This window comes from Chrysochloris asiatica, unplaced genomic scaffold (genome assembly GCF_000296735.1).
Source record: "Chrysochloris asiatica unplaced genomic scaffold, ChrAsi1.0 scaffold00001, whole genome shotgun sequence".
In the NCBI taxonomy this organism is placed as follows: domain Eukaryota; kingdom Metazoa; phylum Chordata; class Mammalia; order Afrosoricida; family Chrysochloridae; genus Chrysochloris; species Chrysochloris asiatica.
The window spans coordinates 16,016,877-16,035,798 of NW_006408519.1; the positions used below are offsets into that span (position 1 = coordinate 16,016,877).

The 18,922-nt window shown below is 33.3% G+C and overlaps 1 protein-coding gene across 2 annotated transcripts in view; it reads right to left on the minus strand.

Annotated features, from left to right (window-relative positions):
* CSMD3 (CUB and Sushi multiple domains 3) overlaps nucleotides 1-18,922 on the minus strand; it is a 1,928,297-nt gene that overhangs the window by 1,194,443 nt on the left and 714,932 nt on the right. The window contains exon 7 of one of the 2 annotated variants that reach the window (XM_006830657.1): nucleotides 1,791-2,102. The exons of the other annotated variant lie outside the window; for it this stretch is intronic. Coding sequence (XP_006830720.1) covers nucleotides 1,791-2,102 — 312 coding nt within the window. The remainder of the gene's footprint in view (nucleotides 1-1,790; nucleotides 2,103-18,922) is intronic. 2 annotated transcript variants of the gene reach the window in all.

Consider the following 18,922-nt stretch of genomic DNA (forward strand, 5'->3'; position numbering starts at 1 on the left):
AAGAAGAGTCAAGAGAATAATTTTTAATTAAAATATAGATGTCATAATAACATAATGACAGTAAAAGTCATTGATAATAATAATGAGTATAACACTCAAAGGCTTTTATATAATTAATTCAAACATCAATGACTGAAAATATTTATCCCCAAAGCAAATGGTACCACTGAAAAACTAGATTATATTCTGAAACTTAATTATACAAGTAAGTTGAAACAGGTGTTGGATCTCAAATGGTATTAGAAAATTATGGTAGTAATTAAGGAGAGAATTGAGCGCTCAACTGGAACTTAGCAAGGAAGAAACCTTGTTGCTTAATTGAAATTTATTTGAATATACTTAAAAATTTAGATTGAACCATCTCCAAATCATTTATTAAATCTAACATTCTACTATTATTTTTTCTTTCTACAATCTGAGTTACTTTTCCTAGTTCTATAAAATACTAATGCAACCCCAGAGTTTTCATATCATTTGATGACAGACTTTGGTTAAAGAATTATTGGTATTTATAGTTGATTTCTACAATAAACAATGTCAGAGAAAAATCTTTATAAGGATGCTCTTCAATTTTAAGTTAGCTCATGAAATTTTCCAAAGCAAATAGAAAAAGAAAACTAAGTAATTTTTACCCTAATCAATATTTCAATAAATTTTAACACATTTTTTGTTTCCTAAATTTAAAACGAAAATATATATGTATGATAAGTTTTGGTACAATCCCTATATTTTGGTGGGTAGAAATATTGATGGTAGGAAAGAGAATGGAAACAAAGTGATGGAAGTTTAATTTTTTTTTTAAAGGAGACTATTTCAATCAAAGTAAGCACTTTCATTATGAAATGAAATAGAAATGAGTTTCTGAGATATTTCTTTATGAATATCAACTAATTTATGTAAAGATGCCTTGATTCCTCTCCTTAGTGCACTCTAAGCACTGCATGGTTTTCCAATACCTATATCACGCTCTGTATAAACATACCTAATCACACTACACAAACCACAGCCAGTTTACAGAATATATGATAAATTGGAAATGGAGTAAATATTTTGTACTTTAAATATGGTCAAGTAATTAATATTTCCATTGATGCATATAGTGATAATAAATGAAATCCTTTTATTTTTGATACAACATTGATTTTCCTCCAAAACTTCTCTCTGAAACTTTCCCACCAAGAAAAAGAAAAAAAAAAAAAAAATGTTTGCTACACTGCTTAATTTAAGGTAGATATATAAATTGACTACAAAATTGCCAGTATATGATTCGGCTTCATGGTATTATTTCTTTTTACAAAATAAATTAGAACATTAAGGATCATTGAAATTTTGAAGCCATGATATCAACCAATAGCAATTTTCTCAAATTTTAATTAGAAGTTGTATAACATAAATATCTCATGCAAATACTAAGTATTACTACATGGGATAAATCATCCATATGAAAATAAGCACTTATTAATAAAAACTGTTTTCTTATTATGTCATCATATCTGTTATGTAAAAAGCAATAGGTACTTTAGATTTGTTTGTACTATCCCTTTTGTGCATTCTTTTCCTTCTACTCTTATCCTTTCCTCCTAACATTTGTATTATTTTTTAAATTTTTCTGTACTTTGCAATTATGAAAGTTTGGACTATTTCAACCTATATTTTCAAGAATTTTTTTAAACTTGTTCTTTCGTTTTCTATATTTTGGCTCTCTTTCATCTCACTCTCAAATTAGAATCATTACCAAAACACAGCTTTGGCTGTAACTAAATGGGCACAAGTAAAATAACATCCAATACCTCTATGAGTAACAACTGCAAGCTCTTTAGTTCTCTCTATCTGTTCAGCATTTCTTGGTCTTCTGCTTGTACTTTGTATATCTGCTGGATGAGGAGAGAGCGGGTCCTTGGACGTGTTGGGGTCCAGACCTGAATTTCTGAGATTCGTAACTTGCACTCGCTGTTCCTCGGAAAGTCTATGGATGGTGACAGCTGTAACACTGGATACAGTACCATCTGCAGATGTGCTAGCAACAGCAATAGCCCCAGTGGAAGTCCTGTTATGCTCCTGTAACTCACCAGTGGAGGTAGTGTGGGTCAATGGAGAAGAACCTGTGGGACACAGTAGCACTAGATGCTAACTTTTTCTTTTAAATTTTGTTTTTGTTTTTGTTTTTTTATATTTCTGATACGTTTAATAAATTATATCCCCTTCTATTACGTTAAGAATAATCAACATGAAGAGGCAAAATACAAACACACCACTAAAATGTGAAACACATCAGATCTGTTGTTTAGTTTGTATCAATACACCTCCAAATCAATAATACACACAAACGTACCACATTTTCAAAATGTGAAACAGTAAACCCTTTTTTGTGGCCCTAAATAATTCTTCTTTTTGAAAACAATCTACAGATTAATTTTGTCAACAAATGTCTGGCAAGTGACAGGTTTTAAAAGAAAGGGTAACTAACTATATAACCACACTTTTCTCAAAAGTATGCTTTGAATAGCCTATACCATGTTTCCTCATAATTTCTGAGGAAAATACCAAATTTTTCTATTTTAAGAAAAGAAATTAAATCAAAACCAAGCAAAAGTGATATCTTTTTTAATGAAACTACATTTATATCGTATACATGTGTATCTTTACTTCATTTGTCAGCAAGCTGGCAACATGAAAAAATATTAATATAAGCTACATATACTTTAGAATGTAGTGATTATTTTTGAAATTGGGTAATATTTCTTTTATTTTTTAAGCAAAATTGAGATTAGCTAATTTTCAGTTAATTAAAATTAGACAAATTATTTTACAAGTGGTAGATACTTAACTATTAGTCAACATGGAGCTTTTATTCATAGCTTGAACAAATTGTTGAGAACTTCCACACAATTCCTAAAAGTTTGAAGGTACAAGCATATCGGATAGTAATATTACCATATTCTTAGCCTTATTATGATTACATTCTAATTTCAAATATGTATTCAAGTTACCAAACTAATGATTTCTTCTGTTCACTTAAACATTTAAAAAGGTTATTCTTGATAGCACATAATTCTCATGTTATACAAAATGTAAGTTTGTAATAGAAGCATGAAACTGAATGAAAATATACTTTAAAAGCTTGCACCAGTTAAAATTTTAAAATTTTTAACAAGAAAATACAGTATTGAATTTTGGAGTTGCAGCTACTAATTAGGAATAATAGGTACTGGTTCTAAGCATTCTAAATATCATTTAAAGCCAATGAGTGGTATATGATTTTATATATTTGCATTCTCAATGAACTTAATTTCAAAAATATTTATACAATGTTAATTAGATATTTTATGTTAGAATGCATTGGGATATTTTAACCATCCAGAAAGAAGGAAAAAATGGTATACCACTTAATGTGGTCAGAGAATGTGCTGACTTTTTATTTTTATTTTTATCTTTTGTGTTGTAGGTAGGAGATGATTAGAACTTTTCATTCGAAACAGAAAAAGGTGACCAAAAGTGGGGTCCCTCATTCATAAGCAACAAAAGGAGCATATGCTTGCTACTCATTCTTGTAACCACATTTGTCTTATATACCTATAATTTGATACAGAGCTTTTTAAAAAAATAATAATTAGTTTTTGAGAGGATCTGAAGTAAATAAGGAGTATGATCATGAGGTTATTTTAAAGAATTTTATTATCTTTTAATCACTAATCAGAAAAATATACCATCAAGTATATTCATATAATTTTGTGAAAATTAGAATCTACTAATTTCATGTTGGCTATGCAATTACAGATTCATGTGTAATATTCACCAGGCTAATAATTGATATGAATTTTTAAAAGCTGTATGGTTAAGCAATACCAACACATGGTTAAACAATACCTACACAATGAAAAACAACGGAATTTGTACCTTTACTCAAATCTAACAAGCAGGTAAATGGAAAAAAACTATCTTATTGTACACTGAGATGATTATGATTTATCCCAAATAATCTCTGAGATTTGGGTCATTAATTGTGGGGTAATTCTTGAGAATGAGTTTAGGATGCTTCCATAATCAATCCAAGACCTGCAGATCAACTCCAAAACACCAACTCTTGGAAACCTCAGAAAACAAAGCACAGTGTCAGAATAAATTTTTGAGTTAAAACTTATCTTTGGAAATGATTTAGTCCAGAATTTGCAAGCAGTGAGATTTGAAATCTTCAGTAATAAAGCTATGTTGTGGTTGTAGTTCATTGTCCTCCAGTCAGTTCCGACTCATAACGACCCTGTATCGGGTTTCCAAAGAGTAGCTGGTGAGCTAACAAATCACCTTACAGTTCAAACCAACCTTGAAGTCCAGTGCTTATCTTACAGTGCCACACTATTCTCCAGTTTATGATGGTGATGATTCAGTAGCATTCCCTCAACCTGAATCAAGATGAAATGTATTTCAAGAAGATGTAATATTAGCTATTCTTCTGCTTTAGTTTGGAGTTCTGTTGTAGTTCTGTAGGATACGCAGTCGATCATAAGGTTGGCTTGAACATAAAGGTAAGCAGTTAAAACTCACCAGCAGCTCCTTGGAAACCCTATACAGGGCCGTTATGAGTCTAACAGACTGGACAGCATTTAGCAACATCAACAGCGTTTTTGTTAAGGGACCTTCATAAGACAGTGAGGTGAGCATTTGGGTTACTAACTGCAAAGCCAGCAGTTTAAACCTAACAACTAGTCTCTGTAACAGAAAAATGAGGCAGTCTCAGTATCCTGATGGAGTAAGTGTACTCTGTCATGCAGTGTTGCTAGGAATTGTAATTGACAAGGTGGCAGTGGCTTTTTTTGGTTCCTGTTGTTTTAATGCTTTTGTTATACATTGTATTCATATTTTTCCCTCCCCTTACTTTCTGAAGGTTAAATTCGTGTCTGTTCTGTTCAATGTTGAATTCCTATTATCATAATACATAGTCAGTGTTCAATAACTGTTCATTAAAAGAAAGAGTAAATGAAAGAGTGAATTTAATAATAAGGTTAAAATAAGATGGCAATTTTTTAAATATATAAAATGTGACTATCATGTATACCATGGCAAAAATTATTTTAAAAAATAACATGAATAATGAGCAATTCCTACAGAAATAAATATGTTTTCTTTTTAACATTCAAACACATCACTTTGAAAAAAGTGTGGATTCTGAAGTTTTATTTATATAAGAACGACTTCAAGATTTTGTGTTATCATTTCCCAAATCTGAAAGCTTATTCCATTAGTGTGAAAGGTATTTACTTAAAATTTTCAAATTTTTGTATAGTGGAAAGCAGTTATATCGCATAATGTTAGAAAGTAGACTTGCTTTTCACTTTAGTTAGATATATATGATAGGTATAATGGAACTATTAAAAAAAAACTTATATCCTTTATAGAGCAATAAACTCATCCATCATATACAACTACAATGTTTATCTATGTAACCATTTAATTTTAAATGTATACCAATTTAGAATGCTAATACTGGTTCCACTTTAATTTGTCAGTGTATGAAACACAGATTAAGAAATCATCAAACTGTATCATGTAACAGTTTAAAAATACTCAAAACCTTTGGATATATAAGTGTTTGATGACATAATTGCCAATTTAGGGAAAAAATCTTAAAATTATGTATAGCATCAATCATCATAATCCAATGTTAGAATATAATACTTTACTTTCCTTTTGGAAATTTGAAGTCTGTTGCACAATCGTATACACACACACACACACACACACACACATATGTTGTCTTTAATAGCACAATGAAATGCATATATTGCATGAAATATAGCTCAATTAAATGAGAAAATTTTACTTTCAGAAAATCCATTCTTCATTTAAAATAAAATCATGTTTACAAGGTGCAGTTTCTCATAGCTAAATTATACTATCATTAGGTTACTCCCAATATAATGAAAATAAAATGTTTACAATATAAACACATATTTGAAATATACTTTTATTTGCTACTTGACAATACATTTCCCAATATAGGATAAAAAATAAAATGAAAAAAATTTTATACATGTGCTTTGATAACCATAACTATAAATAATCTTTGGAATTTTGATGATAGAAAATAACATTTGTTAGATATATTGATTGAAAAATGACTTAATAGTTCTGTAAATTGAAAATTGGATTTTAGTATACAAAATCATGAAAATTCAATTTTTGAAAGATTTTCATTTAAAAAATGTATCTGTAAGAGACAACCCACAATTCTTATGAAGCCAGTTACATATACATTTTTAGAAAAGTACGAAATGTAATCTCATATCTTAAGTACATTTGAAATTCTGTTTGATTAAATATTGAATAAGTCTTAAAGATTATTTCAAATTTTATGCTATTTGTTTTGTAATTAATGTCTAAATCAGCATATATATAAAAAACAGAATATATTGCTAGAAATGAAAGTGACTAGTCCAATACATACACAATTATATAAGCTAAAGATTATTCAATATTCAAAATAGCATTTTAATATTTACATTTGATATTGTTTTAGGTAAATGGACTGTATATAATCTGTTCCTTTAATTTCAGTGATTCATATGAAATATTTGGATGAAATTTAAATTAACAAAATAATTCTAGTTAAATAACTTTGTGACATATGATATGTAATGGAGAAAGACTGCAATAAACATATTTCACACGAAAGCATGCAAAAACATAGGTAATATACAAATAACACAAAATAAAATTGAAATATTAATGAAACAAATCTACTCAAGAGACATCATTTTAACAGACTATGAATTTTAGCATACATAATTTAACTTTAATATTGTGTTTCAATTTTTTTCTTATTTTAAATATGCAATTGAATGAGAACTCTTGAAAACTAAATGGAACATAACTAACTGGGTGCAGGGAAACTAAGTCACTGTTTTGTTATGTGTTACATGCTACATAGTTGTTATGAGCATATTGTAGTTGGAAACATTACCCATGTATTTGTTGCATTTTAGAAATGATCAAGTCCAAGCATCCTAGTATCTGTATAATTTAGGATTTAGTAGTTTAAATTGGTGAATATGTGCATCCTTTGCATACTCAGATAAGCAAGCTAAACTGATAAAGAAAGTGGCTCTTAAAATTGTAGAAAATGTAAATATTCTATAGTAGATCAGTTTTTATTTAAATTAAAAGTATCTATATTAAAAAGATGTTAACTGGACAAATCATGAAAAAAAATAGTTTGTTAGTTAATTTTAAAGAGTGGGTATATACTTGCATTGCAAGGTTTGATTTTAAAATAAAGTTCTGAATTTAACTGTAAGGCTGGTGGTTCAAGCTCACCAGCTGCTCCTCGGAAACCCTGTACAGCTCGCTATGGGTCAGAACCACCTTGACGGCACTTAAAAAAACCCAAAAAAACCCATAAGTTTATGTTTTTTAAAAAATATCTTCTTCAGTGAAGGTACTATAACTTGAAATGTAAGATGCATTTCTATGAAAGAAAACATCTGACATGGCAATGCAGAATGTTATCACCTGAATTATTTTTCTGAGATATGAAAAAAGTCCATCTATATGGAGTAAAAAGAAAATCAGTAATTCAAGAAATAATATTCTAAGGTCACAGATCAATCAAATTAAATATGCACAAATAAAAACTCGCAGACTTTTAAATATAAGTTTCCTTTCTAAATTTACTGAACCATATATATATATACACACATATATATATACATATATATACATATATATGTTGATTTATTTCTATTTTCATTTGTAAAAATTAAATACACAAAATAATACAAAGACTTACAAGCAGATTTGGTCTTATCAAGTACAAGTGATCTTGACTGATTTAACATGCAAAATGAATGAATACATAAATATTTGCAATCAAATTGAAACTCATATTAAAATTTGTTTAGAAATGTAGTGAAACATCTACTAAGATTACACTTACCATGAATAACCAAATTATTAAAACATATACTAAACAAATTATACACTAATGCCAAGTTGTTTACATGAGAGGAAATTTTTTTAAATGTATTCTGAATTGATCAAAATTTTGATAAACCCCCATGATAAACAACCACAAATATCTTTTTCTAAATGAAATTGTGAAAATATCCATACTTTGAAGAAAAGCATTACGGAAGCTATTATATTGGTTAATCATCACAGAAAAGGTATGGATGTTATACTATGTAAAAGCAAGCAGTGTTTTCTTATAAAGAGAGCAAGAACATGCCAGGGAAAATCTTCTATGTAGAAGGCTATAAAGTCTTGAAGGTATTTGCTTTCTCTAAAAAGACCAAAATGCTTCACCCAGTTGATTAGAGTGAAGGAACACAATCAAGCTTCAGTATCCTGTCATTTTCCTTCTCAGACAAAATGGGAGTCCCAGCTATGTGTAGAGGTGGATAGTAGGTGCCACCTTTTTCTTTTAATGTGCACACCCACACTCATACACCCTACTCATAGGAATAAATCCCTACAAAATAAGAACTGAAGTTATCTTATGTATCTATGAATAATATTCTTCTATAAAGTAAATAAAAGCAATAATTTTGAAGACAAATAAGTTAAAGTGAAATGCTTGGCATTGTCATCACATCTCATAAGAATTAAAGAACAGTCTAGAATGCCCCACCCCAGCCATATTACAACCATCTTCCAGAATCCTACGTTTTTAAACCTCTTTCTTGCACATACTTTTATCGTTTAGCTAGAAGCTTTTGTCAGTCTTGGTTTCTCCCAGCAAATAAAATGAAACTGAGCATTTTGTTTCTTATACAATGTTTTGTGAAATAGCTGCCAATTCTCATGGAATATTTAGAGGCATTCGTAGGATATATATGTATAATTGTGTGTTTTATTAAGGAGCTCTGATGGTACACTGGTTAAACTTTTGGCTGTCAATCTAAAGGTTGGTGGTTCAAACCCATCAGCCTCTCTAAAAGACAAAGATGTAGCAGTATTTTTCTGCAAAGATGTATAGCCCTGGAAACCCTATGAGCAGTTCTATTCTGTCCTATAGGGTCACTATGAGTCAAAAAGGACATGAAGACAATGGGTTATGCATATTTTATTTGATGATGTAAATAATGCATTAACTTTGATAGCCTTGTTATCACTAGTATATCCATGTGCACTGATACATTGCTGATGGTGGAGCCTTAGTTTCCACTTCTGCTTGAATATTTAATGAGTATTTGAGGGAAGACTTAGTGGATAAAAATGTCTACAGATACTATTCTCCTCATTTAAAAAAAAATCATTTTATTTAATATTTTCTATTTATTAAATATTATTTATATATTTCAGGATATAAAGTAAGAAATTAGACCTGCCTTGACATATCTAAACAATTTGAAAATGTATAATAATATAATTGTAATTTATAACTCATGTGCTGGGAAAGAGGTATAGAAAACAGCTTTAGAAAAAGGAGGAAATGGCCAAGAATAACACTTCTTTTTTTCTTTTTATTCCCATACCTCAACAATACATACACACACACACACACATATATATATGTATGTGTGTGTGTGTATATATATATACATACATACATAAAATCATCTCATAATGATAACATTTGGGTTTGTGAAAAAGAGAAGTAAATGAAAGGTGCTACTGGAGATACTCTTTAAAACAATTATAACTGAACAAAGAAATAAGAAAAATCTGTCTCTACTTTCACCTAACCCATCATGTTGTTTTCTCCCCTACCTTGGCTATTTTACATCAGCACCATTTATCTGCTTTCTTTCCATGATGACTTTGTTCTATGGGAGTCTTGATCAATTTTTATTGATTTTAAATGTTCCTCTTTTGGTGTGTCTCTGTAGAATAAGCACTGATGGTCAGTTCAAATCCTATACAATCTGGCTTTGAGTCAGAACCGACTTAATGGCAATTAACAACAGCAATGTAATATATGTAAGGATGGCTTTACAAATGTCCTTATCCCCATTCTTTCTTGATGATAAAATGATTTCTTTTGGAATGAACTATTGTTTGTCCTCTAATTTTTTTTTTCTATTTTGATCAATTACTAGACTGCTTAACTATATAATTTGAATTAATTCCCTCCCAAGAAGAAAGGTGAAGAGGTTTCAAAACATTTGTGGAAAACCAAACTGAATGATAAGGGATTTTTCCATGAACTTTTTGAAGCCTCCTCCTCCTGGGGACAGTTTGAGTGATACTTGTTTGAGAGAGGAGTATGCAGTCTATATTGAAGCATTTCTCATAAGTGGATGACCCTTCTCATGCAATTGTTAAGTAATTTGATGAACTCAGTTCATCATTAATAGCTGAGATATAGGGAGATGAGGATAGGTAGAAAATGATTAGTATTCTGGAGGAAAGACACTTTAAACATTGATTGTGAAAGTGTTGATGAACAACTGTCAATAAATCAGCATAAATATGCTGGAGCAGAGGAGCCTAATAACAAATCCAAGCCAAAAGCATAAATAAAAATATTCTTTTTCCTATGTCAAAAACTCAGTGAATGTCTTAAAATTCTATTGTTGTTGTTAAGTACTATCAAGTAGGTTCTAACTCACAGTGAGACTGTATAGGGCTTCCAAAGAGTGGCTGATGAGTATGAACCACCAACCTTGTGGTTCATACCAACTTTGTAATCCAGTGCTTTACCCTATAGCCCCACACCAGGACTCAACAAACTGATTAGTGTTTGTTGTTGTTGTAAAGTTCTGTCGAGTCGGTTTCGACCCATAGCGACCCTATATAGGGTTTCCGATGAGAAGCTGGTGAGCTTGAACAACAGTTCAAACGGCTTTGCAGTCTGGCACATTAACCCACAGCCACACTAACTGATTAGTGTAGCGGTGATTATATTTGAAAAGAAATAACAATTTTGTTTTATCCAAATAGTAGAAATAGTAAGGACTTTTAGAGTTAACATAAATGCATTATGTACATTTCTATGTAAGGATATTTAAAATATATGACATTATACATATTTTATATGAATTATTTTACCAAACTGCTACATATTTAGAGTTAAACTTTTATATGCCTTCATTTCATTACTCTGCCAATTCTCTTTAGCAAATGATGCATTTTACTTGAAGATTACATCAAAAATGAGGATCTTTTAATAACTGAAAAAACAAAACAAACCCACTGTTGTCAAGTTGATTCAGACTCATGGCAACCGTATATAATGGTGGTGGGACAGGGTGTTGGTTCTGACTCCTAGTGACTCTGCATAGGGTTTCTGAGGTTGTAAATCTTTACAGTAGCAGAAAGTCTCATCTTTCTCTTATGGAACAGCTGGTAGTTTTGAACTGCTGACCTTGAAGTTAGCAGTCTGACTAGTAACCACTAAGCCACCAGAGACCCTTAACCCTATATATGCTATCGTTGTTGTGAAGTGCTGTCGAGTCAGTTCTGACTCATAGCGACCCTGTATAGGGTTTCTGAAGAGCAGCTAGTGAGATTGAACTGATGACCTTGTGGTTCAAAATGACTTTGCAGCCCAGCACATTAACCCACAGCACCACACCAGGACTCCAGCCCTATGTATATGACCTAGTAATCTTAGAGAAACAGACTGACAAAGGCTGTTTTGGGTCAAACCACTGACCTTTCAATTAGCAGCCAAGCATGTTAATCAATTTTAATATCATCCATAAAATGAAAGTGGGTGCAGTTTAAAAAGGATGACTGGTATCTGTATGATTTACATTTGGCTTCAACTTGTTTGGATTCTTTAATCTAACTTGAAAGCAGATGATATTAAAATTTAGGAATAAACTATGGAGACTTGGTCTAGGAGGATCTCTAGAAAGCATCTATTTCAATCTCTCTGGCATCCAATTAACTCTTTATGAACTTTCTTCTCTAGAATTAGAGTTTGATCCTCAGAATGATACATCAGAAGTTTAATTAGAGCTTCACTGAAAAAGATAGAAAAGTTTAGAAATTTAAAATACTAAGAAATTTCCTTTTATTTATAAAAGGGAAAAAAAAGAAAAGAAAGGAAACATTGCTGGTAAGTTCTTTCAGACTTATAGTGACCCAGTAAGACAGTAGAACTTCCCACAGGGTTTCCAAGGTTGTAAATCTTTATGGAAGGAGACTACCGCATCTTTCTTATATAGAGTGCCTGATGGTTTCAAACCGCCAACTTTTCAGTTACCAAATAAGCATTTTAACAACTGAGCCACCCAGTTATCCACTATTGAGGACAGAACTCACTTGAAAAGGAGAAAATAAAAGAATAAAATCTAAACAAAGAAATTCAGGAAAATATCTGTGTTTTCAATTTGTTGTTGATGTCAAAAAATAGTCTATTTTTCATTCAACCTAGAATAAAACCAATGTTACTTAGTGGATCTTCCATTCATTCTCACTACCCCAGTGGAAGTATGGATCTTTTCCCTTTCTATATTCCAACAACAGTTTCAATGTTCTGACTGTAGAACTTATTACATTCCATCTTCCCTTCCCCTTCTTGTCTCCTTTCCATTTCACAAACATGAATTCAAGATTTTCTATGTGTCAGGCAGGATAGATAGATAGATAGATAGATAGATAGATAGATAGATAGATAGATAGATAGATAGACAGACCTTACAGAGTATAAATATTGAAGATAAATATCCATGAATAACAACAAGAAAATCAGAGCAATATGATATGTTCAATACAGATTGTACATAAACTATGAAAATATACCAGGATATGTACTTAGCTATGCTCACTGATACCAGGAATGAGTTGTGGAGGAAGAAATACTGTAATTAAGCTTAAAGAATGAGCAAATTTTGCTTGATGTATGAGTAATAAAAAATATTCTAGTCAGAGATGATGACTTGAGAAAAGTATGGTAAGCAAAAAGCAAGACATGCTCAGGAAGTTACAGGCAATTCATCATGCTATGAACGAAGAGAGAGGGATAGCAGATTTGGTTGCTGCTGTGTGCTTTTGAGTCCGTTCCAACTCATAGCAACCTGGGTCTCCAAGAAGCTACCAGTAGAATTGAATCATCATCAGTTTGGTTAGTAGCCCTGTGCTTATCTCACAGTGCCTGATAAACAGGGATGAAGCTTTTAAGAAACAAGAAGTTTTCACTGAGATTTAGAAGCTAGGGAATTTCTGACAACTACTAAGCAGTGGCTGCAGCAATGGCTCAAGCACAGCAATGATTGTGAGGATGCCGCAGGCAGTAGCTGGCTGTGCATAGGGTGTCTATGAGTTGGTACCAATGCGGAGGCACCTAACAACAACAATTAAGCAGAAGACTTTCTAAAAAAGATTGAGGTGTTAGAGAGATTGTTCTTGCTGTAATGTGAAGAAGGTTTAATGATTTTTGCAGGCTAAATGTAAGACTAAAAAGGATGTAAAGAGTATTTGAAGTATGGATTGTACCTCAATGTAAAAACAAAACAAAACAAAACAAATCCTCATAATTGCTTTAACAAATAACATCATGGTAAATGGAGAAAAAGAACTGAAGTTGTCAAAGATTTCATTTTAACCACTAATGGATACTATACGGAAGGAATTGCAATAATTGTAATGAAGCAAAGCATATGATTTGCTGAATGTAAAAACTGATATATACTGTGTAAACCGTCAGTCAATTCACATTAAAAAGTTAAAATAGATGTATTTCATTTTACTTGGAAGCAGCAGTCAAGAAATTGAAAGACACATTGCATGAGGCAAATGTGCTGCAAAAGTTTTTTTACACAATAAAAAGTACCAAAAAAACTGTTAAAGAGCAAAGATGTCACTTTGAGGACTAAGGTGCACCTGACCCATACCATGGTATTTTCATCTCATATGCATGTGAAGGAATCCTGGTATGGTGCTGCGGGTTAATGTGCTGGACTACAAGGTCTATTTGGACCACAAGGTTCAAGCTCACCAGCTGCTTCTTAGAAACCTTATACAGGGTTGCTATGGGTTGGAACTGATTCACTGGCACATAACAACAACATGCTTATGTAAGTTGAACAATGAATAAGGAAAATTCCATGCATTTGAATTATGGTATTGGAGTTCTGATCTGGCACTGTGGGATAATCATGGGACCACAAGGTCTCTTTGAACAGCAAAGCCTGCAGTCCAAACCCACCAGCCACTCATCAGAAAACCTATACAGGGTCACAATGAGTCATATCAAACTCGACAGCACTTAACAACAACATGGGTAAAGAGTATTAACTAAACCATGGACTGTCAAAAGAGTGAATCAATCTGTTTTGGAAGAAGCACAACATGGATGGATTGCCCCTTAGAAACAAGGATGGAGACACACTATCTTGAACTTTAGGCATGCTGTCAGGAAGGACCAGTATTTGGAGAGGAACATCAAGCTAGCTAAAGAGGAAGACCAGGAAGAAAAAAAAAAGGAAGACCTTCAATGAGATGGCGACACCAATAGGCTTATACACAACAATTGTAAAGATGGTACATGACCAGATAGGGTATTATTATGTTGCACACTGGGTTTCTTGAGTTAGAACCAACTCTAAGGCACCTAACAAAAGGTCAGATAAACATTTGGCTAACTCAGCCACATGACTATGACACCTTGTAAAAGTGTTGACAAATTCAATAATCAGAAATATTGAAAGATAAGATAGTCAATCAAATTTAAGTGTCAGACAAACAACAAATTTACTTGGGCATATTCATATTGGAAAACTATTAAATGTTGATCAGAAATTCAAATTTAAATATATATTCTAGCCATTATCTGGAAACTCTACCTTGAAAGTAATTCAAACTTGCAAATTCTGAAAATCCCCTGAATACCAAGCAGGTAGAAACTAGCAATACATATCAATTCCTTAAATAAGTTTGGAATCCTGGTGTGGTGCTGTGGGATAAAGCACTGGACTGCAAGGTCAGTTTGAACCACAAGGTTGGCAGTTCAACCTCACCAGCCACTCCTTGGAAACCCTATGCAAGGTTGCTATGAGTTGGAATCTACTCAACATCATTTAACAGTACCGACATATAAGTTTGCTTTACTTGATCATGTGACAATTTGTGGAATGACAGATTAGACATAAGGACATCATTTTATTTTGTTCAAGATAAAAATGTTCTACTTGATGAAGACCATCTACATTTTATTTAGTTTTAATTTTTGAGGAAAAAGTCTAATTAAATTTCCTCAAGATTAGTTAAGGCAAAGGAAGTTTTTCCAAATAAATCTCTTCTAGGATGTTTTAAATATCACTTAGTTTTATATTTACACATATGATTTTGGCACATCCCAATGGCAGGTAATAATATGAGCTGACAATCATGTTCCTGAAGTATACTTGTAAATTTTAAGGGTGAAGGAGTGTTGCTTCATTAATCTATGGGTGGCAGAATCCACATTAATCTATGGGTGGAAATCTACATTTCCTCAAATTTCTGTTTAGAAGTTATAAAGACATAACAAAAGTACTTGGCACAACTAAATATTTATATAAAATAAGTAACAGATTTAAACAAATAAGTACTAAAAGCAACCAGCATTTATTGAACACATACTATGCGTCATGAACAGCCCCAATTAACTTATTTTATTTGTTCTTCAAAATCAGCCTATATGATGAGAGTACTAAACTCACCCAGCTTCATCTAGGTCAGAGTCACATAGCTATTAATTGGCAGAGGACATTGTTTGGTCACCTCACCCCAAAGTCACAATCCTAACTCCTACAAAATCAATATCTATGGCTACTAAATCTACCAGTAGATTATAATATGTAAAACTTGTGTCTAAATCAACATGAACATTACTTGTTTATGATTTTGCTTTCTTTTTTTTTTTTTTTTTAGACTATGCCTGAAATAATTTTGTCTCAGAGGAGGTTTATCTTTACTGGCTAAAAGGGAAATTTGCCCCTCTATGCAATATCTCTTCAAGACCTCTTGTGGCTTTGGGTTAAGCACTGGGCTGATAACCCCAAGGTTCACAGTTCAAACCAACCAGCTGTTCAACAAGAGAAACAGTCTGTCTGCTTTCATAAAAATTTATAGTCTCCGATATTCTCCATGGTGCAATTCTATTCTGTCCTATAGGGACAAAATCGACTTTATGAAATTGTATAAAAGATCACCTAGGTTTTGTTTATTGACAGCTATGGATTATATCAAGGGGCTACATCTAGTTAAGGGATTGAGTAATATCTGGAGAGACAATGAAGGTACAAATTACACCCTGTCTCCTATACCCCAAAAAAGTGGTGGAGTCTAGGCATCTGGGCTACCATTGTTGGCAAAGATTCTTTCACCGAGGCTTGTCATGGGAAACATGGGGCAAAAGTAAAATGTGGGCTTGGGGAAAGGTTACTGGACATCTTTCTATCCACTTCCCAGCTTCTACAAAAGACTCCATGGATTCTTTTACTTAAGAGATCATTTGTTTTTGTTAGGCACCATCGAGTTGCTTACAACTTATAATGTGACCCTATGTACAATAGAAGGGAATACTACTCAGTCCTGCAACATCCTCACAATTATTGTTACACTTGAACCCATTGCTGCTGCCAATGTGGCAACCTATCTTGTGGTGGTTTTCCTCTTTTTAGCTGACCCTCCACTTTACCAGTCTTTCTCTAGGGACTGGTTCTTGATGATAAGATGTTCGAAGTGAGAGAGACACAGTCTCATTATCCATGCTTCTATGCAGCATTCCGACTGTACTTCTTCCAACACAGTTTTGTTGGTTCTCCTGACAGTCCATAGTATTTTCAATATTCTTCTCTAACACCATAATTCAAATGCATCAGTTAATCTATGGCCTGCCTTATTTGCTGTCCAACTTCACATGCATATAAAGCTATTGAAAATACCCTGGCTTGGATCAGGTGTACCTTAATCATCAAACCGATATCTTTGTTTTGGAACACTGCAAAAGAGATCTTGTTAAGCATATTTGCCTAATACAATACAATACAATGTTTGATTTCTTGGCAGATGTTTCCATGAGTGTTGATTGTATATCCAAATAAAATTAAGTCTTAGACAACTTCAAACTTTTCTCCATTTATCATGATGTTATTTATTGGTTTAGTTGTGAGGATTTTTGTTTTCTTTACATTGAGGTGTAGTCCATACTAAAGGCTGTGGTCTTTTGTCTTCAGTAATTATTTTTAGTTCTCTTCGTTTTCAGCAAGCAAATCACAGGTTGTTAATGAATCTTCCTCCAATTCCCATGCCAAATTCTTCTTCATATAATTCAACTTGTATTATTTGCTCAGCACAATGATTGAATGAATATGTGAAAGAATACAACGCTGACACACACCTTTCCTGATTTTAAGTCATTCAGTGTTCCCTTGTTCTGTTTGAAGGACAGCCTTGTAGCCTATGCACAGGTTCTCTTGAGCACAATTAAGTGTTCTGAAAAACACATTCTTTGCAATGTTATCCACAGCTTGGCATAATCTATACCGTTGAAAGCCTTGGCATAATTAATAAAGCACAAGTAAACATCTTTCTGGCATTCCATGCTTTCAGCCAAGATCCATATGACATCAACTATGACATTCCTAGTTCCATGATCTCTAAATTCAGCTTGGGTTTCTGCCAGTTCTCTGTCAATGTACTGTTGCAGCCACTTTTTTTTTTAATTAAAACAAAATTAAGTTTTTAATGTTTTAAAATTTAGTTTACATGGGTGAACATTATCTTTACATTCATCCTATCGTATTTTGTTTCACTGCAATGATCACAATCCCCTGTATGCATCATCCAACAACCAAAGGGTACACCCCACACACCTGTTCCCTGGCCGCCAGCACACAGCCCCTCTCTCTCACTGAATCCAGAGTCCCCATCTGCTCCTTCTGTCCATGTCATCGCCTCTACTTCTATCCCTAGTGTCACTGCCTTCCTGGACAGGGTCTCACACTTGCACTTGGCTTTTCTCCCTTGATGGTTTCAGGGATCTCTTGTCCTGTACTGCAAAATCAGCCACTCCCCTCTTTTGTTACCAAACATTTACATTTACCTTTCCAACATTCACTGTCAGACCTAATAGCAATCATTCCCTATTGAACCACAGAAGTCCTTTCCCCCTCACCCTTTATTAACCCCATCCAGACAGGTTAGAAACAATTCATCGGAGATTCTACCTATCCCTGCATGCTGTGGAGCTAGGTTCTCTATTGAAAGCTTGTAAGCAAGTCACGTCTTGCCTTTGTAGTCCTCCCATTTTGGGTAGTCAATGTCTAAGTTCCCCCTCCCTGTCAACCCTGTGTACCATAGGGTGGGAATGATCCTCACTGTAGAGATTTGTCTGCTCCTTTGTCATACTGCATCCACAAGCATAGGTCAAGGACATCCACTTACAGTGGGTTACTCCTTTTTTTTTCCCCTCTTCTTTCTTCCTCTAGTTGTGTTCTGATCATCCAGCCATTGATGCCAGGTCAAATGGGTACTATCTGCTAGTGTGGGTGTTCTTGTGCATCTACCTCACTTCATATCAGCTGGATGCTTCACACTCCATTCTAGTCCTCTAGGCCCATGTCCCTGCCCCTGGGCCCAGGGGTCCCAGGTCTCATCATACTGCTGGTTAATCAGGTCTCAGTCAAGGTTAACAGGAGTCTATTAAATGTGGTCAGACTTAGTTCACAACTTCATTGCTGTTTTTCCCCCACATCCCCTTATCGATGACCAACATGGTCAGCAGCAGGACCATATGCCTGCTGGTGTATTCCATTTGAGCTTCAGTCTTGGTAGGGGGTTTGTCTTGAGGGGACCTGACCACCTGCCTTGATGGCTTACTGGGGGAAAACTTGTTTGATCTTACAGTAGTCAACTGGACTGCTGTTATTTATTTTTTTTCCCCTGCTGGTCTTTCTTTCAAGAAGTATCTTCTGTTCTTCTAGCTGCTCAAACTGGTCTGCTTGTCCTTTCAAGTGGAAATGTCCTACCTCTGAAGATTCTGGATGGGGAT